The sequence below is a fragment of the Castor canadensis genome, chromosome 13 (genome assembly GCF_047511655.1).
Source record: "Castor canadensis chromosome 13, mCasCan1.hap1v2, whole genome shotgun sequence".
NCBI classification, from domain to species: domain Eukaryota; kingdom Metazoa; phylum Chordata; class Mammalia; order Rodentia; family Castoridae; genus Castor; species Castor canadensis.
In genome coordinates, this window is record NC_133398.1 from 68117416 (window position 1) to 68141026 (window position 23611).

At 35.5% G+C, this 23611-nt stretch overlaps 1 protein-coding gene across 1 annotated transcript in view; it reads left to right on the top strand.

The window, feature by feature from the left end:
- Positions 1-23611, top strand: part of LOC109679340 (histone-arginine methyltransferase CARM1-like) — a 290532-nt gene that overhangs the window by 122295 nt on the left and 144626 nt on the right. Inside the window, exon 3 of the mRNA XM_074052181.1 lies at positions 7165-7290. Within this exon, the coding sequence (XP_073908282.1) occupies positions 7165-7290 (126 nt within the window). The remainder of the gene's footprint in view (positions 1-7164; positions 7291-23611) is intronic.

Genomic DNA, 23611 nt, shown 5'->3' on the forward strand with positions numbered 1-23611 from the left:
ATTTATTCTTTTTGATATTCTTTTTTGGGGAGAGGGGTACTGGGGTTTGAACTCAGGGCCTTGTTTTTGCTAGGCAAGCACTCTACTACTTGAGCCACATCTTCAATCCTTTATGTTTTATGTTATTTTTCAGATAGGGCCTCACATTTCTTTGCCCTGGGCCAGCCTCAGACCATTATCCTCCTACCAATGTGTCCTGAATGATTGGGACCACAGATGCATGCCACCCTGCCTAGCTTATTGATTGAGATAGGGTCTCACTAACTTTTTTTTTTGCCAAGGCTTGCCTTGAACTGTGATATCTACTTCCCTAGAAGCTGGGATTACATATGTAAGTCACTGTGCCCAGCCTGATTTTTTTGTATTATTGATTATAATCATTCAGACTGGAATGAGATGGAATCACAAGATGTAGTTTTGATTTGTATTTCTCTGGTGGCTAAAGATGTTGATTATTTTCTTGTATAGTCAATCATTTGAATTTCTTTTGAGATGTGTCTGTTCACTTCATTTGCCCATTAATTGATTGATTATTTGTTCTTTTGGTATTCAATTTTTTGAGATCTCTGTATATTCTCAATATTTTCTGTTGGAAAATAACTGGCAAAGATTTTCTCCCATTCTTGTAGGGTGTCAATTCACTTCAGTGTTTCCTTTCCTAGGCAGACACTTTTCAATGTGATGCAGTCCCATTTGTTCATTCTTGCTACTATTGCCTGAGCTATTGGGGTTTTATCCAGAAAGCTGATGCCTATGCCTGTGTCTTAAGTTGCTTCCCTTATGTTTTCCTCTATAGTTTCAAATCTTTGAAAGTTTCAGGTCCTTGATTCATTTTGAACTGATTTTTGTACAGGATAAGATAAGGATTCGGTTTTGATCTTCTACCTGTGGAAGTTTTCTGAGTCTTCCATTGTATTCTATTCTATTGGTCTACATGTCCAGTTAATTTTTTGCACCAGTATCATGTTGTTTTTGTTACTATGGCCCTGTAGTATATTCTGAAATCAGGTGTTGTGACATCTTTTGTAAGGATTGCTTTGGTTATTTGGGGTCTTTCATGTTTCCATATGAATGTTAGGATCATTTTTTTTAACTATCTGTGAAGAGTGGCATTGGAGTTTTGATGGGGATTATACTGAATCTGTAGACCGCTTCTGATAATATAACCATCTTAACTACATTAATTCTTCTAATCCATGACCATGGGAAGTCTCTCCATCTTCTAGTCCCTCCACTGTCTTTCTTTTGTGCTTTAAGGCTTTTATTGTAGAGGTCTTTCAACTGCTTGATTAGGTTTTTTCCTGGTTTTTTTTTTTTTTTGAGGCTATTGTTTCCTTGATTTCTTTCAGCATGTTCATTATTGGTGTAAAGCTACTGAGTTTTATATGTTGATTTCGCATCCTGCTACCTTGCTAAAAGCAAGTATCAGATCTAAGAGTTTTCCAGTGGAATTTTAGGGTCTTTTAAGTACAGGATTATATCATTTGCAAATAGAGCTAATTTTACTTCTTCCTTTCCTATTTGTATTCCTCTTATTTCTATCTTTTGCCTTATTGCTCTAATAATTCAAGCACTACAGTGAATAAGAGTGGAGAGACTAGAAATCCTTGTCTCTTGGTTTTAGAGGAAATGCCTTTCAGTTTTACTCCATTCAATGTCATGTTGGCTCTAGCTGTGTCATAAGCAGCCTTTATTATATTGAAGTATGTTCATTTTATTGCTATTTTCTACAAGACTTTTATCATGAAGGGAAGTTGAATTTTGTCTAATGCTTTTTTTAAGGGTATTTTATTGAGTATTGAGATGGTCATGAGTTTTTCTGTCCTTGATTCTGTTTATGTGTTATATTGCATTTATTGATTTGAATATATCAAACCAATATATATCTCTGGAATGAGAGGGTAATGATGGTCATTATTATTTTAATGTGTTGTTGAAGTCAGTTTGCAAGTATTTTACTGAGGATTTTTGTGTCTATGTTCACCACAGAAATTGTGTTATCATTTCATTTTTTGATGTGTCCTTATCTGGTTTTGGTATGAAGTAATACTGGCTTCATAGAATGGGTTTGAAAGTGTTTCTTCCCCTTTTATTTTACATAATAGTTTGTGGAACATTGGTATTAGTTCTTCTTTAAAGATCTGGTAGAATTCAGCAGTGAATCCATCCATCCAGTCTTGGGCTTTTCTTTCTTGGTTCAATTTTGGTAGGTCATATGTGTCTAGGAATTTATCCATTTCTAGTTATTCCAATTTATTGGAGTCTAAGCTTTCAAAATACTCCCTCATAATCCTTTGAATTTCCCCCTTTTCATCTTTAATTTTATTAATTCTGGTCATCTCTTTTTCTTAATTACTTTGCCTAAGGCTTTGTCAAAATCATTTATCTTTTTAAAGAACCCACTTTTTGTTTCATTGATCCTTTGTGTTGCTCTTTTAGCCTTCATTCATTATGATCTTTATTATTTCTTTCCTTCTACTAATTTTAGAATTGGCTTCTTTTTTCTAAGGCCTTGAGATACAACATTAGATTTTTAAAATTTGTCATCTCTCTGATGTTTAAATGTAGGCTTTCAGAGGTATAAACTCCTGACTTAGGAATGGCATTGCTGTATTTGAAAGGTTCTGGTATATTGGGTTTCCATTTTTATTTGATTCTAGTAATTTTTAATTTCTTCCCTGATTTCTTCAATGACCCATTAATTGTGCAATAGGGTGTTGCTCTGTCTCCATGTGCTTGTATAGTTCCTATAGTTTATATGAACACATATCTACTTTCATTCCATTGTGATCTGACAGGATACCAGAAAATTTAAAAAAACACTTTAGTATTTGTTAGGGCTTGCTTTATGGCCTAAAGTATGATATGCTTTGCAGAAAGTTTTAAGTGCTGCTGAGAAGAATGTGTATTCTTTACCTGGTGAGTGAAACTTTAGATGTCTGTTATATTCATTTAATGTATAGCATAGCTTAATTCTGATTTTTTTCTTGTTAATTTTTTGTATGAGTGATTTATATATTGGTTACAGTGGGTTATGTAAGTCAAATATAATTATTGTATTGGGGCCTATCACTCCCTATATGTTCAGTAGTGTTTGTTTTATGAAATTTAATGATATACAGTCCATTTGCAATTATATGTCATTTCCTTTATTAATTTGTAATGATCTTTGTTTCTTATCAGTTTTGGCTTGGTGTCTATCTGTTGGATATAAGTATTACTACTACTGCTTGCTTTTGGATCCCATTTGTTTGGAATATCACTCTCCTTTCTTTTACTTTCAGTTTGTATCAATGGTGGTGAGATGAGATTCTTTCAGGTAGAAAATGTTTTTTACTGGAGTCAACCAGTCTGCATCTTTTAAATGGAGTGTAAAGGCCATTTATATCCAGGATATTGTTGAAAGTTATGTAACAATTCCTGTTTGTTGTTTTTCTTCTGATTATTTTTTATTTCTTCTGATTATTTCTTTCCTCTTATTCATTTGGAGTTTTGCTTTCAGTGCTGAGGATTGAACCCAAGGTTTTACACATGCTAGGCAAGCACACTATCACTGAGTCACACCCCCAAACCCATCTTGGAAGTTTGGTGATGTACTGAATTAATCATGTTTGATTCATTCTTATTTGTATGTGTACTCACCTGATAAGATTTATTCTTTCCAGTGTTCTTATGATTGTGTTTGATTTGCTTCCTATTCTGTGAGTAGGATTCCTTTAGTCAGCCAGGTAATGATGGTTGAATGATAATGACTTTCTTCAGCTTATATTAATTTGGAAGTTCTTTATGTGCCCTTCAATTCTAAAGAATAAATTTGCTGCATATAGTAATCTAGGTCCTTTCAGGTTTGTCATGCTCTCCTGGCCTTTAGAGTTTTCTGCTAAGAAATGAGTTATTAAGCTGTTGGACTTGCCTTTCTATGTGACTTGGTGCTTCTCTCTTGCAGCTTTAATATGCTTTCTTTGTTCATTATTTTTGGCAATGTAACTGTAATATGACAGGGAGAGCTTCTTTTCTGTCCACATATGTTTGGGGTTCTCAATGCCTCCTGTACCTGGATGTCTATGTCTTTCTCTAGATTTGGTAACTTTTCTTCTATTATTTCATTAAATAGGTTTTCTGTGCCTTTAGCCTGTACCTTTGCTCCTTCATCTGAACCAATTATTTTGAAGCTTTGTCTCATAGCCATATCCCAAAGATCTTGACATTTCTCATCATAATTTTTCCTTTTTATGCTGTCCTAATGTGATAATTTATCAACTTTGTCTTCAAGCCCTGATATTCTTTCTTCCAGTTAGTCTATTCCACTGATGGGGCTTTCCACTGAGCTTTTATATTTGATTTATTGAGCTCTTCATTCCAAGATTTCCATTTGGTTCATTTTTAGAATCTCTCTCTTCATTGACTATTCCTTTCATATCCTGTATTGTCTTCCTTTATTCATTCATCTGTTTATTTGTACCTTCTTTGCAGCAATAAATTAATTTTAAAATTAGCATTTTGAACTCTTCATTTGTCAGTTCATCCTCTTTGACATCTTTGGCTTCAGTTACTGAAGGTTTATGAACGTTTGGAGGAGTCATGTTTCCTTGTTTTTCATATTTCTTCTGTTTCTCTATTGAGATTTGCACCTCTATTGTGATGGATACCTCTTCTACTTTCAGATGAGGTTCTTCTTAGTGAGCAAACTTTTCTTAATTGTCTGATCCCTGTACACCCCCTAGAGGAGAAAACAAACCACCATAACAACACCAAACAAGCCAAATATAGAAATACTAAAAACCAATTTACTCATTTTTATAGTTTATTTTATTTATTTATTTTATTATTGTTGTGCTGGGAGGTACATTGTGACATTTACAAAACTTCTTACAATATATCATAGTTAAATTCACCCCCTCCATCATTCTCCTTTATCCACCTTCCCCCTTCCTGGAATAATTTCCACAGGTCTCATTTTTCCATTTACATACATGTGCACACAACATTTACACCATATTCACTCATGTCCTCACCCTCCCACTGATACCAACTCCCCAGAGAAGACCTGTTTTGCACTCCTGCTATCCATTTTTGTAAAAAAGAAAAAAGAAAAAAAGAAAAGAAAAGGCATTTTTGTTAAAAAATGGTATTTTTGCTTATTTAAGATAGCTATTCACTGGCTTCCTTGTGACATTTTCATGTATATATGTATTACAACCTGAATTGGTTCATCTCGTCTATTTTTCTCCTTTCTACCTTAGTCCCTTTGTATGGTTATTTCAACAGGTTTAAAAATTCTATATTCATTCTCATATGGGAAGTACATTAACTATACTCACTTTCTCAAATTCCTTCTTTTACCCTCCCTCTCTCATCTGTGACCTTCCATTGTGTGGCCTGTTTTTCATAATGTTGCTTGTATTTGTATTTGGTCTATATTCCACATGTGAGAGAAAATGTGGGGTCTTTGGCTTTCAGAATCTGGCTAACTTCACTTAAGATTTTGTTCTCCAGTTCCATCAATTTACCTGTAAAAGACAAAATTTCATTCTTCTTTATGACTGAATAAAATTCCATTGTGTAAAAACACCACGTTTTCTTAATCTATTCATCAGTAGTGAGACATCTTGGCTGTTTCCATAGATTAGCTATTGTGAATAACATTGCAAAAAACATGGGTGTGCAGGCACCTAATAAAAGCCAATTTAAAACAACAATTATACCAACAATATTATAGGAAATAAAGGGACAAAAATAAACTAAGAAGTTAGAAATTAATAAATGCAAAGGTAATAATAATACAATAATGAAATAATATAAAGGGGCAGTCAGGGAAAGGCAATAAACAAAGAAAAAGCAAGGTTAAAAAAGGAGAATGAGAAAAAGAGGAATAGAAAAAATGAGAGATGAAGAATCCAATTACAGGAAAGACAATACACAAAATTAGATAAAAGCAAGAAGAAGAATATTTTAAATGAAAGACAAAGAATTTGAGAAGAAATGAATCTCTCCAATGTTGTCCTGCCATGCTGGAGAAATCACTTTCAAACAAAATCCCCACACTGGATTTAAGGCTTGAAAGAACCATGAATTTCTCCTGTGGTCAGGACTGTTAGTCTTTTGTTGCCAGGGCTGCCTGCAATCTCCAAGCTTTCCTGTGGTTGTATCTTTGGGTTCTCCTCACACCTGCATTCTAGAGTGTGGGGGCTGGAGTTATGGACTGTTCCCTAATTTTCTTTGCAATGGCTTTCTACTTTTCCATGCTTTTTAAGATTTCCTATCATCTCTTTTTTGGTTTCTGGTGCTCTTCCTCTTTTTCTGTCTTCAAAATGTAATTTCTCTTTTGTTGCCCTGGCTCTTCTTACTCACAGAATCACATGAAGGAAGTTTCTAACCTGCCATATTACCCTAGCAATCAATAATTGCCTTATTTATTTTAATAAAACTTTAGAAATTGTTTTGCCCTTGTTCAGTTTTCACCAAAAGCCCATGAAATAAGCATCAACATTTTCATTTTAAATAATGAAAAACAGTGATTCTGAAAAACTGTAACTTAAGTTCCTCAGTTTGCTTTCAAAGATGAAGGCAAAATCCGATGTGAAAGCCTAGCTAACCTGTGAAAGGAAGATAAGTGAATTAGTTCTCAACTAGCTAAGGTCCTTCTTTATCTCACTTATCTCAGCATATTGTGGCATAAACATTGTGCTTCAGATTTTGAAGTCAAAAATCTCTGTTGTAACTCCAGCTCTGCCACTTATTAACTGCATGTATTGATCCTAAACTCTCTGTCTTAAAATGGAGGTTTATTGTGAAATTTTTGGCATACATTAGGTGCTTGATTATTACTCAAATATTATCTTAACTCTCCTGGGATGAAGATGTGAAGACATAAAAAAATGATGTGGAAAATGTGAGTTGTAGGGAATGCCCCTGGCCATAAAGACAAGAAGCAGTAGGAGTCAGCTCAAAGCTGAGTGTTGCATAACCCACATGCACAGAACTTGTATTTGGCCATGGTTAGATTAACCTCTAATCCTAATTCTCATGTTTACATATGTCTGAGGAAGCAATATATCAAGAATTTAAAAATGGAGAACTTTGAGAACATGAGAGAAATATCATTTGGTGAACACTGTTTAAAATGAATTTACCTAATCTTTTTTTTTTTTTCACCCTTTCTAGCTGATGGCATCTGTGTCTTTAAATGCTTATTCAACAGAGACACTGAATGTTGCTGTGTGGGGAAGAAGTCTCTCTTGATCCCTCTAGGGCATAGCAGTGCTTTGCTGAAGTTTGAGTCTCTTGCTGGTAAGTTTTGTGCCAATTCTGACCTCTTGTCTATTCAAAAAATTAATCTCCTGAATGACTTCCATTGTTCATTGGTTAGCTCTTAGAAATATGTCTCCTGATGTGAGTTACTTACTAACTTGTGAAATCATATAAAACTGATCTCTAAAATCAGGAATGAGGCCATGGTGTCCACTTTCTCCCCTCTCATTCACTATAGTGCTTGAATTCTTAGTCAAAGCAATAAGGCAAGAGAAAGAAATAAAAGGGATACAAATATGAAAGGAAGAAGACAAATTATGCCTATTTGCAGATGATATCATCGTATACTTTAAGACTCTAAAGACTCCATCAGAAAATTCTTAGATCTGATAAATACAACAAAGTAGCAAAACTCAAAATGATTATTCAAATCCAGTAGTTTTTCTGTATACAAACAATGAACATACTGAGAAAAAGAAATCCCACTCACAATTGCCTAAAAAATATCAAGGAAAACACCTAAACCAGAAGGAGAAAGACCTCACTAATGAAAACTTTAATACTTTCAAGAATTAAATTGAAGATTCTAGAAGATGGAAGTACCTCTCATGTTTCATGGATCAGCAGAATTAATATTCTGAAAACACTATTACCAGAAGTGATATATAGATTAAGTATAATCCCCTCCAAGATTGCAATGTCATTCTTCACAGAAACAGAAAAAAAAATTCTAAAATTCACATAGAAGCACAAAAGACCCCAAGTAGTCAAAGCAATCCTGAGCAAAAAGAGCAATGCTGATTTCAACATTGATCACAATACCTGATTTCAAAGTATACTACTGAGCAATAGTAACAAAAACCAACATGGTACTGGCACAAACAGACTTATAGACCAGATTGAATAAAAGACCCAGCAGTAAACAAAGAGCTACAGTCATTTGATTCTTGAAAACAGCGCCAAAAATATATGTTGGAGAAAATAACAGCCTCTTCTACAAATGGTTCTGGGAAAATTGGAAATTCACAGGTTGAAGATTGAAACTAGCCTTGTCTCTCATCCTGAAAAATAAATCAATTCAAAATGGGTCAAAGAACTGAATAAAAGGCTTGAAACACTGAAACTAGTAGAGGAAAATATAGGGAAAACACACCAAGATACGGGAATGGATTCTGACTTTTTCAGTAGGACCCCAATAGCTCAAGAAATAATAGCAAGAATTGACCAAAGGAATTGCATCAAATTAAAAAATTTCTGCACAGTAAAAGGCAAAAAATGTGACAGGAGAGACAGGCTACAGAATGGAGAAAATCTTTGCTACCTCTTCATTTGATAAGGAATTAATATATAAAGAACTCAAAAAATTAAATACAAAAAGAATAGTCCAATTAATAAATGAGGAAATGAATTAAACAGACAGTTCTCAAAAGATGAAGTGAAAATGGGTAATAAATACATGGGAAAATGATCAATGTCTTCAGCCATCAGAGAAATTCAAATCAAAACTACATTTTGAGACTCTGTCTTACCCCAATCATAATGGCTATCATCAAGAAAGCAAGCAGCAATGAATGCTGATAAGGGAAAAAAGCAGCCTTACGGGGAATGTAAATTAGTGTGGCTACTATAGAAATCAGCATGAAGCTTCCTCCAAAAACTAAAAAAAGAACTATCATATGATTCGGCTCTACCATTTCTGGGTACATACCTAAAGGAACCAAAGTCAGCATACAATGGATATACCTGCACTCTTTTTTTTGTTGCAACACTATTCACAATAGCCAAATTATGGAATCATTCTATGTGCCCACCAGCAGATGAGTGAATAAAAAAATGTGGTATGTATACACATTATGTACACATTACTTAACTGTACAGAGGAATGAAATTATGTCATTTGTAGGAAAGTAGATAGAACCAGAGATCATCATATTAAGTGAAATAATCCACACTCAAAAAGAAAATACCACATTTTCTTTCATATGAGGAATCTTAGTTTGGGGAAAGGGGATAGGGGGTGAGAAGTAAGCAAGAGAGGTGATGGGTATGGAATATGATCAAAGTACATTCTATCTGTGTATGAAATGCCACAATGAAACCCATTATTTTGCACAATTGATATATGCTAACAAAATAATATAAAAAATAAACTCAGTGAGTGCACAATCACTCTCCCATACCAGAAGCCAAGGAAGACAGGTCTGGGCATAGGAGGTTAAGGTGTACTTCTCAGGCAGTGTGACTTTGTCAGCCCTGGTGATGGGTTAGTATAGGTGGGCATCTAGGTGGGATCTCCTTGTTAAAGTCAAAGAAAAAGCTAAGAAGCATTTTTGAATACTGAGTGAAATTTTTTCTGTAATAATAAAACATGTATGAGGGAGTCCTGATTTCACAACAGCTGACTCTCAGATAAAGAGAAAAGGCTATATTTGTAGATCAAATATGACATCTTGCAATTTTGATTGGATTACATTTGGGTCAGTGTTAATAAAAACAAGAAATTCTATCTTCAGTAGTGAAAGATTAAAATGAACCTTATCTCAGGATGTGACTTGGAAAGTCCCAAGTGGCCCAAGTACCAAGCTGCAGTGGGATCTTGTCATTTATCAGCCTGAGTGTTGACAGAGGCTGTCTGCTTGTATCATTGCCTATCAGACACAAGTGCTGAGCTTTCAGGATATGCTCTGCTTTTCTGCAATAAGAGGATATGGAGTTTGAAATGTTGGGTTCTCATTTTATATTTAGAATTGAAGTAACAGCTGCCAAGTATTGTAACTTGGACAAGAAAAAAATTGAACTTTATTAGGGAGTTGACTTGTATTGAGAATTGGTGGCACCACTAGAAGAAAAGTGATCAAAAGTCCAAATACATCTCTGTGAGTATTTCCTCCCCATCTTCCTTCTTCAGAATTGTGACCTAGTGATTTCCAAGCCTAATTTAGTCACATATCAAATAATCAGCAGTAACTTCGAAAACTGCTGTGAATTCCTAAAAGTAAAATACATTTTGATTCAGTGTATTTTTTAGAAGCAGTTGGGGATATTTAAAAGTGATGTCAAATGTTTTTGAAAAATGTTTAATTCATTGATTGATGATCGTTCCTGTGAAGCATTGCTTCTATATGAGCAAGGTTAACTTCCTGTACATCCATCCTGTTCACTTGTTTAACAAATGTTTGTTGAGGTCACTTACTTAGGTGCTAAAGATACAACACTGCACAAATAGAAGATCACACATTATATAGCGAATTAAAAAATTTGTATTATTGTTGTAGTGGGGGTACACTGTGGCATTTACAAAAGTTCTTAAAATATATCATAGTCAAATTCACCCCCTCCATCATTCTGCTTTATTCCCCCTTCCTCCATTCCTGGAATTGTTTCAACGTGTCTCATTTTTCCATTTTCATACATGAGTATATAATATTTCCATTACATTCACCCTTCTACACTCTTTGCTTATATCTCCCCTCCCCCACTGGTATCAATCCCCAGTCAGGACCTGTTTTACCTTCCTCCATGTTTGAAAGAAGACAGTTTTGTTTGTTTAAGATAGCTGTACAGGGAGGTTCATTATTACATTTCCATCTACATATGTATTTATATAGCTAAATTTTAAAGCAGAACAGTGGCAATAAATAAATAAATTTATTTATTTATTTATTTATTTATTTATAAACAATGAGTTGGATATGTAAGTGCTGAAAGGAAAAATAAACCAAAATAAGAAACAGAGAATGACTTGTAATTAAGTGTGTGCACTATTTGTAGGCAGATTTTCAGGAAAAGCCTCACTAAGGAATTTGATTGGAAAACTGCATTGGCAGACAGGGGATGGGGGAGGGAGGAGCCTGTATGTCTCAACTGAGTGTGGCCCAGAGAGAGAAGATGGAACTACAAAAACCTTGAGGCAGGATGTGACAAGAATGGAGAGCAGTAGCAGAGACCTGAGAGCTGAGGGAGATGGGAAGCCTTGGAGCTCTTGCAGTATAGGCTTGACATGGTCTTGTAATATACTTCTCAAGAGTGTATAGTTATACCCATTCTCATTGTGATTCTAATAGAAGCCCTATAGAGGATGGTGTGTTTAATAGATTATTCCCACTTTCAAACAAAGACACTAAGACTCTCAAATAATAAGAAAACTGCTCAAGTGACAAAAATAAAACGCAAGATTCATGCTCTTTCTATAGCTTCCAAATAGTCTTCACCCTTCCTTAGACTCATGATTTTATCTGGGATGATATCATGGCCACGAGAAAGTTAACTTTCATCAACATTGCACTATCTGAAAAACCAAAGACACTGGCAGAATTTATTCTGGAGGTTTATAAATTGTGCGAAGGTTTATTTATTTTTTTGAAAATTTATTTGAAAAAAATTGAACTTATAAAGCAGTTGCATAAACAAACAAGAGTTCCTGAATACCCTTTAAACAGATTAGCTATAACATTTTATCACATTTGATTTATGCATGAGTGTGTGCATATTTGAACACATATAATTTCATTTCTGAGCCTTTTGAGAGTAATTTGCATATGTCACTCTCATTTACTTCTTTGTACTTCACTAGGTATCATCTATGAACAACAGTCTCTTATGTAACATCAGTAGAGTTATAAAAATCAGAAATTTAACACCTATACAATATTTATTTGATCTATAGACTATAGTCCAATTTCATAAGTTGTCCCCAAAATGTCCCTTATTAGCATTTTATTTTCTCACAAATACTGGTCTCCTTTAATTTTGAATACTTCTTCAACCTTTTCTGTTTTTCATGGCACAGAGATAAAAAGACCTGGGCTAATTATTTTATCAACATTCCCCAATTGGATATTTTTTTCCTGTTGTTTCCTCTTTAAAAAGATTCAGGTTATGCTACTTCGGACAGGCAACTACTTAAGGGCTATTGTGTCTTCCCCAGGATATCACATTCAGGAACACCTACTTTATCAACTTTTCATTGGTAATGGTAATTTTGATCACCAGGCTGAGGTTTCTTCCAGTTTTCTACTGTAAGGCTACTATTTTTTCCTTGGTAGTTGTTACTAATAAGAATTCTATGGAAAGGTGCTTTGAGATCATGCAAATATCCTTTTTGTCATCAAACAGCTTTCCACCCCATATTTTGCAGCCATTAATTATTCATTATTTTGGAAAGACAGTTTATGTTTTTGTATATTAGTCTTATATCCTGCAACTTGCTAAGTCACTCAGTTCTTGTAGGACATTTTTTATAGATTCCTAGAATTTTCTAAATACATTCTAATATAAATAAATATATAGATTTATGTGTACAATCTGCAACTGCAGACAGTTTTGATTCTTCCTTTTCTACCTGTTTTTCCATTCATTTCCTTTCTTGCTTTATTACACTACCTAGGACCTCTAATATAGTATTATATAGAAGAAAATGTACATTCTTGTTTTGCTCCTAATCTCAGGGAAAACATTCAGTTTTCACCATGTTAACTATAAGCCCTATTTTTTTAATAGACACCATCTTATTTTATAGATACCATTCTATTCCTAATTTACTGAGAGATTCTATCTGTGTGTTTCATAAAATGCATTTTCTTTTTCAAAAATTTTTATTTATTATTGTTATATTGGGGGTACATTGTGACATCTACAAAAGTTTTTGCAATATATTATAGTTGAATTCACTCCCTCCTTCATTCTCCTTTAGCTCCCCCCTCCATCCTGGAATAGCTTCAACAGGTCTCATTTTTTTTTATTTAAATGCATGAGTACATAATATTTCTACCATGTTCACCCTCTTATACCCTTTCCTTATATCCTCCCCCTCCCACTGGTACCAACTCCCCAGACAGGGTCTGTTTTGCCTTCCTATTCTCCATTTTTTAAAATAAAAATAAAATTAAAAATAAAAAAATAAAATTTTTTAAAGATAGCTATACAGGGTATTTCATTGTGACATTTCCATGTATATATGTATTATAACCCAAATTGGTTCATCCTCTCAATTTTTCATCTTTCTTCCTTAGTCCCCTTCTTATGGTTATTTCAACAGGCTTAAAACTTCTATATTCAGGTTGGAATATATTGTTTGGGTGGCCCAAACAATGCATACACATGTGAGTAAGTGTAAAATGATAAAATAAAAATTCTATATTCATTCTTCTACAGAAAGTACATCCACCATATTTACCTTCTTAACTTCCTTTGTTTACAGTCCCTGCTCTCATATGTGACCTCCTCTATGTTTTTCATAGTATTGCTTGTATTTGTACTAGGTCTATTGTCCACATATAAGAGAAAACATGCAGACTTTGGCCTTCTGAACCTGGCTAACTTCATTTAAAATGATGATCTCCAGTTCCATCCATTTACCTACAAATGACAAAATTTCATTCTTTACACCTGAATAAAATTACATTGTATATAAATACCACATTTTTGGGATTTTCTATTATCAAAAAAATAAGAACAAAATAATTTTCTTTTTTCATTGTTGTGCTGGGTTGGGGTACATTGTGGTATTTAAATTTTTTTCTTGCAATATATCAAATATACTTGTATTCACCCCTTCCATCATTCTCCTTTACCCACTCCTCCCCCATTCCTGGAATAGTTTCAACAGGTATTATTTTTCCATTTACATATATTTGTACACAGTATTTGCACTATATAACCCTTCCATGCCCTTTTCCCACTTCCTCCCCACTCCCACTGGTACCAACCCCCCAAGGCAGAACCTGTTCTATGATTTTATAAGAGAAAAACAAATGACATTTTGTTTGTTTAAGGTAGCTACACAAGGAGTTTCCTTTTCATGTATATGTATTATAACCCAAATTGGTTAATCTCCTCTATTTTTCTTCTTTCTACCTTAGTCCCCCTTTTATGGTAGCTTCAACAAGTTTAAAAATTCTATATTCATTCTTGTATAAATAGTACACCAACCTTATTCACCTTCTTAATTCCCTTCTTTTACCTGCCGCCTCTTGTATATGACCACCCCTTAGTGTGACCTGTTTTTCATTATGTTGCTGTATTTGTATTAGGTCTATACTCCACATATGAGAGAAAACATGCGGCTTTGGCCTTCTGAGCCTGGCTAACTTCACTTAAGATGATATTCTCCAGTTCCATCCATTTACCTGAAAACACCAAAATTTCATTCTTCTTTATGGCTCAATAAAATTCCATTGTGTGTATATACCACTTTTCCTTTCTTCTTTTTTTTTATGGTACTGGGCTTGAACTCAGGACCTTCACCTTGAGTCACTCCACCAGCCCTATTTTTGTGAAGGGTTTTTCAAGATAGGATCTTGTGAACTATTTGCCTGGGCTAGCTTCGAACCATGATCCTCCTGATCTCTGCCTCCTGAGTAGCTAGGGTTACAGGTGTGAACAACCAGCACCCAGTGTACCACAGTTTCTTAATCCATTCACCAGTGGTGAGGCATCTTAGTTGTTTCCATAGCTTCACTATTGTGAATAATGCTGCAAAAAAACATGGGTGTACAGGTGCCTTTGTTGTAACCTGACCCACATTCTTTTGGGTATATTCCTAGGAGTGGTACTACTGGATCATATGGCAATTTTGTTTTTAGTTTCTTGAGGAGCCTTCATGTTTTCCATAGTGGTTGTACTAATTTACATTCCCACCAACAGTGTATGAGGGTTCCTTTTTCCCTACATCCTTACCAACATTTGTTGTTGTTTGTGTTCTTGGTGATAGCTATTCTAACAAGACTGAGGTGGAATCTTAACGTAGTTTTGATTTGCATTTCCTTTATGGCCAGGGATATCGAGCATTTCTTCATGTGTTTTTTGGCCATTTGGACTTCTTCCTTTGAAAAACATCTGTTCAATTTATTTGCCCATTTCTTCATTTGGCCATTGAGGTTTATTGGAATTTAGTTTTTTGAACTCCTTTTATATTCTGGTTATTAATCCCTTGTCAGATGAATAACTAGCAAAGATTTTCTCCACTTCTGTGAGTGGGCTCTTCAATTGGGTGACCATTTCTTTGGTTGTGCAGAAGCTTTTTAATTCATGTGGTAGTCCCGTTTGTCAATCCTTTATCTTCGTTGCTGAGCCAGTTGAGTTCTGTTTAGGAAGTCATTGCCTATGCCTATTAATTCTAGTGTATTCCCTGCACTAGCTTCAAAATTTCAGTTCTTATATTAAGGTCCTCAATCCATTTTGAATTGATACTTTTGTCAAAAATCAGTTGGGCATAGCTAGGTGGATTGATATCTGGGTCTTCTATTCTGTTCCACTGGTCTTCATGCCTGTTTTTGTGCCACCACAATGCTATTTTTATTGCTGTGACCCTGTAGTATAGTTTGAAGTCAAGTATCGTGATACCTCCAGTGTTGCTCTTTTTTGCTCAGATTGCCTTGGCTATTCACAATCTTTTGTGTTTCCAAATGAACTTTAGGGTTGAATTTTCAATCTCTGTGATGAATGTCATTGAAATTTTCATGAAGATTGCATTCAACATGTAGATTGCTTTTGGAAATATAGTCATTTTCACAATACTGATTCTGCCAATCTATGAGCATGGGGGAATCTTTCCATCATTTGTAGTCTTCTTTGATTTCTGTCTTCAATGGTTTATAATTTTCATTCTAGAGGTCTTTCATTTCTGTTTGTTAAGTTTATTCCTAGGTGTTTGTTTTTTGAGGATATTGTAAATGGAATTATTTTCCTTTCTTCTTTCTCAATCTGCTTATTGTTGGTGTATAGAAAGGCTACTGATTTTTCTACATTGATTTTGTATCCTGCTACTTTTCTGAAGGTGTTTATGATATCTAGGAGGTTTTGGTGGCGTTTTTCAGATCTTTTAGGTATAAGATCATGTTATCTGCAAATAGGGATAATTTGACTTCTTCCTTTCCTATTTGTATTCCGGTTTTTTTTCTTCTTCCTGTCTTATTGTTCTGACTAGGAGTTCCAAGACTATGTTGAATAAAAGTGGAAAGAGTGGACATTCTTGTCTCCTTCCTGACTTTAGAGGAAATGGATTCAGTTTTTCCCCATTTAGTATGATATTGGCTATAGGCTTGTCATATATAACCTTTATTATGTTGAAGTACATGCCTTCTATTCCTGGTTTCATCAGAGCTTTTATCATGAAAAGATGTTGAATTTTGCCAAAGGATTTTTCTTCATGTATTGAGATGATCATGTGGTTTTTGTTTTTGTTAATATTCTGTATTACATTTAATGATTTATGAATGTTGAACCATCCCTGCATCCTTGGGATAAAACTGATTTGATCATGGTGTATGATCTTTTTGATATGTTGTTGAATTTGGTTTGCCAGTAGTAAAATGCCTTTTCTAAATATGCAGAGATGATTATCTCATTTTTATTTTTAATATGTCAATATGATGAATTAAATTTATCAATATTTGAATATTAAAACAGATTTGAATTTCTGAGTTAAATACAATAATCATGATGTATGTTCCTTTACGTACATTAATGGATTGCAATTGGTAGAATTTTATAACTAATTTTTGAGTCTGTGTTCATTAGATATTCCACTGTAGTTGTTTTTGTTTCGGTGGTACTGGGGCTTGAACTCAAGTCCTACACTGCAAGCCATTCCACTGGTCCTTATTTTTTAGTGAAGGGTTTTTTTTTTTCATTTTTCTTTTATTATTCTTATGTGCATACAAGGCTTGGTTCATTTCTCCCCCCTGCCCCCACCCCCTCCCTTACCACCCACTCCACCCCCTCCCTCTCCCCCCCCAATACCCAGCAGAAACTATTTTGCCTTTATTTCTAATTTTGTTGTAGAGAGAGTATAAGCAATAATAGGAAGGAACAAGGGTTTTTGCTGGTTGAGATAAGGATAGCTATACAGGGCATTGACTCACATTGATTTCCTGTGCGTGGGTGTTACCTTCTAGGTTAATTCTTTTTGATCTAACCTTTTCTCTAGTACCTGTTCCCCTTTTCCTATTGGCCTCAGTTGCTTTAAGGTATCTGCTTTAGTTTCTCTGCGTTAAGGGCAACAAATGCTAGCTAGCTTTTTAGGTGTCTTACCTATCCTCACCCCTCCCTTGTGTGCTCTCGCTTTTATCATGTGCTCATAGTCCAATCCCCTTGTTGTGTTTGCCCTTGATCTAATGTCCACATATGAGGGAGAACATACGATTTTTGGTCTTTTGGGCCAGGCTAACCTCACTCAGAATGATGTTCTCCAATTCTATCCATTTACCAGCGAATGATAACATTTCGTTCTTCTTCATGGCTGCATAAAATTCCATTGTGTATAGATACCACATTTTCTTAATCCATTCGTCAGTGGTGGGGCATCTTGGCTGTTTCCATAACTTGGCTATTGTGAATAGTGCCGCAATAAACCTGGGTGTGCAGGTGCCTCTGGAGTAACAGTCTTTTGGGTATATCCCCAAGAGTGGTATTGCTGGATCAAATGGTAGATCGATGTCCAGCTTTTTAAGTAGCCTCCAAATTTTTTTCCAGAGTGGTTGTACTAGTCTACATTCCCACCAACAATGTAAGAGGGTTCCTTTTTCCCCGCATCCTCGCCAACACCTGTTGTTGGTGGTGTTGCTGATGATGGCTATTCTAACAGGGGTGAGGTGGAATCTTAGAGTGGTTTTAATTTGCATTTCCTTTATTGCTAGAGATGGTGAGCATTTTTTCATGTGTTTTCTGGCCATTTGAATTTCTTCTTTTGAGAAAGTTCTGTTTAGTTCACTTGCCCATTTCTTTATTGGTTCATTAGTTTTGGGAGAATTTAGTTTTTTAAGTTCCCTGTATATTCTGGTTATCAGTCCTTTGTCTGATGTATAATTGGCAAATATTTTCTCCCACTCTGTGGGTGTTCTCTTCAGTTTAGAGACCATTTCTTTTGATGACCAGAAGCTTTTTAGTTTTATGAGGTCCCATTTATCTATGCTATCTCTTAGTTGCTGTGCTGCTGGGGTTTCATTGAGAAAGTTCTTACCTATACCTACTAACTCCAGAGTATTTCCTACTCTTTCTTGTATCAACTTAAGAGTTTGGGGTCTGATATTAAGATCCTTGATCCATTTTGAGTTAATCTTGGTATAGGGTGATATACATGGATCTAGTTTCAGTTTTTTGCAGACTGCTAACCAGTTTTCCCAGCAGTTTTTGTTGAAGAGGCTGCTACTTCTCCATCGTATATTTTTAGCTCCTTTGTCAAAGATAAGTTGCTTATAGTTGTGTGGCTTCATATCTGGATCCTCTATTCTGTTCCACTGGTCTTCATGTCTGTTTTTGTGCCAGTACCATGCTGTTTTTATTGTTATTGCTTTGTAATATAGTTTGAAGTCAGGTATTGTGATACCTCCTGCATTGTTCTTTTGACTGAGTATTGCCTTGGCTATTCGTGGCCTCCTGTGTTTCCATATAAATTTAACAGTAGATTTTTCAATCTCTTTAATGAATGTCATTGGAATTTTGATGGGAATCGCATTAAACATGTAGATTACTTTGGGGAGTATCGACATTTTTACTATGTTGATTCTACCAATCCATGAACATGGGAGATCTCTCCACTTTCTATAGTCTTCCTCAATCTCTTTCTTCAGAAGTTTATAGTTTTCCTTGTAGAGGTCTTTCACATCTTTTGTTAGGTTTACACCTAGGTATTTGATTTTGTTTGAGGCTATTGTAAATGGAATTGTTTTCATACATTCTTTTTCCGTTTGCTCATTGTTAGTGTATAGAAATGCTAATGATTTTTCTATGTTGATTTTATATCCTGCTACCTTGCTATAGCTATTGATGATGTCTAGAAGCTTCTGAGTAGAGTTTTTTGGGTCTTTAAGGTATAGGATCATGTCGTCTGCAAATAGGGATATTTTGACAGTTTCTTTACCTATTTGTATTCCTTTTATTCCTTCTTCTTGCCTAATTGCTCTGGCTAGGAATTCCAGTACTATGTTGAATAGGAGTGGAGATAGTGGGCATCCTTGTCTGGTTCCTGATTTTAGAGGGAACGGTTTTAGTTTTTCTCCATTAAGTATAATGCTGGCTGTAGGTTTGTCATATATAGCTTTTATAATGTTGAGGAACTTTCCTTCTATTCCTAGTTTTCTTAGAGCTTTTATCATGAAATGATGTTGGATCTTATCAAAGGCTTTTTCTGCATCTATTGAGATGATCAAGTGGTTTTTGTCTTTGCTTCTGTTAAGGTGGTTTATTACGTTTATTGATTTTCGTATGTTGAACCACCCCTGCATCCCTGGGATGAAGCCTACCTGGTCGTGGTGAATAATCTTTTTGATGTGTTGCTGAATTCGATTTGCCATTATTTTGTTGAGGATTTTTGCATCAATGTTCATTAAGGAGATTGGCCTATAGTTCTCCTTTTTGGAGGTGTCTTTGCGTGGTTTTGGGATAAGAGTAATACTGGCTTCATAAAATGTGTTTGGCAGTTTTCCTTCCCTTTCTATTTCGTGGAACAGTTTAAGGAGGGTTGGTATCAGTTCTTCTTTAAAGGTCTGATAGAATTCAGCAAAGAATCCATCAGGTCCTGGACTTTTCTTTTTGGGGAGACTCTTGATTGCTGCTTCAATTTCATTTTGTGTTATAGGTCTATTCAGGTGATTAATTTCCTCTTGGTTCAGTTTTGGATGATCATATGTATCTAGAAATCTGTCCATTTCTTTTAGATTTTCAAATTTATTTGAATATAGGTTCTCAAAGTAGTCTCTGATGATTTCCTGGACTTCCATGGTGTTTGTTGTTATCTCCCCTTTTGCATTCCTAATTCTACTAATTTGGGTTTTTTTCTCTCCTCATTTTAGTCAGGTTTGCCAAGGGTCTATCGATCTTGTTTATTTTTTCAAAGAACCAACTTTTTGTTTCATTATTTCGTTGTATGGTTTTTTTGGTTTCTATTTCATTCATTTCAGCTCTTATTTTTATTATTTCTCTCCTTCTATTTGTTTTGGGATTTGCTTGTTCTTGTTTTTCTAGGAGTTTGAGATGTATCATTAGGTCATTGATTTGGGATCTTTCAAACTTTTTAATATATGCACTCATGGCTATAAACTTTCCTCTCAAGACTGCCTTAGCTGTGTCCCGTAGGTTCCGGTAGGTTGTGTTTTCATTTTCATTGACTTCCAGGAACTTTTAAATTTCCTCTTTTATTGCATCGATGATCCACTCTTCATTAAGTAATGAGTTATTTAGTTTCCAGCTGTTTGCATGTTTTTTGTCTTTACTTTTGTTGTTGAGTTCTACTTTTACTGCATTGTGGTCAGATAGTATGCACGGTATTATTTCTATTTTCTTATATTTGCTGAGGCTTGCTTTGTGCCCTAGGATATGATCTATTTTGGAGAAGGTTCCATGGGCTGCTGAGAAGAATGTATATTGTGTAGAGGTTGGATGAAATGTTCTGTAGACATCTACTAGGTCCACTTGATGTATTGCATATTTTAGATCTTGGATTTCTTTATTGAGTTTTTGTTTGGATGACCTATCTATTGATGATAATGGAGTGTTAAAGTCTCCCACAACCACTGTGTTGGCGTTTATATATGCTTTTAGGTCTTTCAGGGTATGTTTGATGAAATTGGGTGCGTTGACATTGGGTGCGTACAGATTGATGATTATTATTTCCTTTTGGTCTATTTCCCCTTTTATTAGTATGGAATGTCCTTCTTTATCTCGTTTGATCAATGTAGGTTTGAAGTCTACTTTGTCAGAGATAAGTATTGCTACTCCTGCTTGTTTTCGGGGGCCATTGGCTTGGTAAATCTTCTTCCAGCCTTTCATCCTAAGCATATGCTTATTTCTGTCGGTGAGATGAGTCTCCTGTAAGCAACAAATTGTTGGATCTTCTTTTTTAATCCATTTTGTCAAACGGTGTCTTTTGATGGGTGAATTGAGTCCATTAACATTAAGCATTAGTACTGATAGGTATGTGGTGATTCCTGCCATTTAGTTGTCTTAGTTGTTTGAATTGTTTGATTGTGTGTACCTAACTTGATGTTACTCTCTACTGTCTTGCTTTTTCTTATCCTGTGGTTTGGTGCTGCCTGCCTTTTCATGGTTAAGTTGAGTGTCACTTTCTGTGTGCAGGATCCCTTGCAGAATCTTTTGTAATGGTGGCTTTGTGGTCACATATTGTTTTAGTTTCTGCTTATCATGGAAGACTTTTATTGTTCCATCTATTTTGAATGATAGCTTTACTGGGTAGAGTATCCTGGGGTTGAAGTTATTTTCATTCAGTGCCCGGAAGATCTCACCCCACGCTCTTCTTGCTTTTAATGTTTCTGTTGAGAAGTCTGCTGTGATTTTGATGGGTTTACCTTTGTATGTTACTTGTTTTTTCTCTCTTACAGCCTTCAATATTCTTTCCCTAGTTTCTGAACTTGTTGTTTTAATGATGATATGTCGTGGAGTAGTTCTATTTTGATCTGGTCTGTTTGGTGTCCTGGAGGCCTCTTGCATTTGTATGGGAATATCTTTCTCTAGATTTGGGAAATTTTCCGTTATTATTTTGTTGAATATATTACGCATTCCCTTCGCTTGCACCTCTTCTCCTTCTTCGATGCCCATGATTCTTAAGTTTGGTCTTTTGATGGAGTCAGTGAGTTCTTGCATTTTCTTTTCACAGGTCTTGAGTTGTTTAATTAATAGTTCTTTGGTTTTTCCTTTAATTACCACTTCATCTTCAAGTTCTGAGATTCTGTCTTCTGTTTGTTCTATTCTGCTGGATTGGCCTTCCGTTTTGTTTTGCAGTTCTGTTTCATTCTTTTTTCTGAGGTTTTCCATATCCTGGCAGTTTTCTTCTTTATTGTTGTCTATTTTTGTCCTGAGTTCATTTATCCATTTATTCATTGTGTTCTCTCTTTCACTTTGGTGTTTATACAGTGCTTCTATGGTTTCCTTTATTTCTTCTTTTGCTTTTTCAAATTCTCTATTTTTATTGTCTTGGAATTTCTTGAGTTTCTCCTGTACATTTTGGTTGACCCTATCCAGTATCATCTCTATAAAATTCTCATTGAGTACTTGTAGTATGTCTTCTTTTAAATTATTCTTGTGGGCTTCATTGGGTCCTTTGGCATAGTTTATCTTCATTTTGTTGGAGTCTGGCTCTGAGTTTCTGTTCTCTTCATTCCCCTCTGGTTCCTGTACTAATTTTTTGCTGTGGGGAAACTGGTTTCCCTGTTTTTTCTGTCTTCCCGTCATTGTCCTTGGTGTTGTAACTGTCCCTGTACTGTGTGTAATTAAGTATTTTCTAGCTTGTAATAATAACAATGGTAATATTTAGAATGGAAGAGTGAGCTGAGATGGAAAGCAAGAAGTTAAAGAAAAGGGGAAAACAAATATACAGACAAGAGGGAGAAAGCAGAACAAGGTATCAGACAAGAGAGTTTCAAAGGTATAAACAGGGAGTGTTAGTATACTAATCGACAGTAAGCTGAACAGACATTAGAGAGACAGAGAGAGGATTGAAAATCAAAGATAAAAAAATAAAAAGTAAATGACAGTAATATCTATATATAAAAATGAAGTAAAATAAAATGGAAAATAGAAAATTAAAAAAAAAAAAACTTCCAAGTTTATATGCAATGCAGTTTCAGTCTTAATAATTTGGGTGTCCGTCTCAATCTCCAGTCCTGGAGTTGGTACCTCAGATATTGTTCTGTAGTTGTCTCATCAAAGGGGATGCATAAAGTAGAACAAAACTACACACTCACACACACACACACACACACACACACAAAAGCCCCACCAAGTGTCCCCAGTTCAAATGCAATACAGTTTCAGTAAGTTTTTCGGCTTGCAGGTGTAATTCGGTTGTTCTCTCATCAAAGGTAGGGAGAAAAAGAAAAAAAAGCATCTGGAGACAGTTCTGAGAGTGGTATCTGCAACTGTGGCTTGCCTGCCTGCTGCTCTCAGCCTGTAGCTGGCGGCAGATCTCTGGGGTGAGCTAGCACTCACCTGGTACCACAGGCTTTGTTTGCTCAGAGTTCTCCTGTGCGGGAGCCTCTGCTACAGGCTTTCCCCTTTCCAAGCACTGGGAAAGGTGACACTGCCCCTGCATTGTCAGGCCTGCGTGTTTATTTACAGTTCTTGTGGGAGGTGGGTCTTACCCCTCTCCTCTGAAGTTTTCCTCCCACTGCCACTTTCAGAAGCTTTCCTGCTCCTGCTTACTGGGTGGTGCTGCTGCTCCTGCCGGCCGCCATGTTTGTTTACAGTTCACGTGGGAAGTGGGTCTTCCCTCCTCTCACAAGCTTCCCCTCTCCTGGTTGCTGGGCACGCGCCCCGCTCCCGCCAGAGGCTCTCCGGCCCACCTGGCTTGTTTATTTACAGTCCCGGGAAGGATTCCCTAGTGATGGGTTTTTTTTGAGATAGGGTC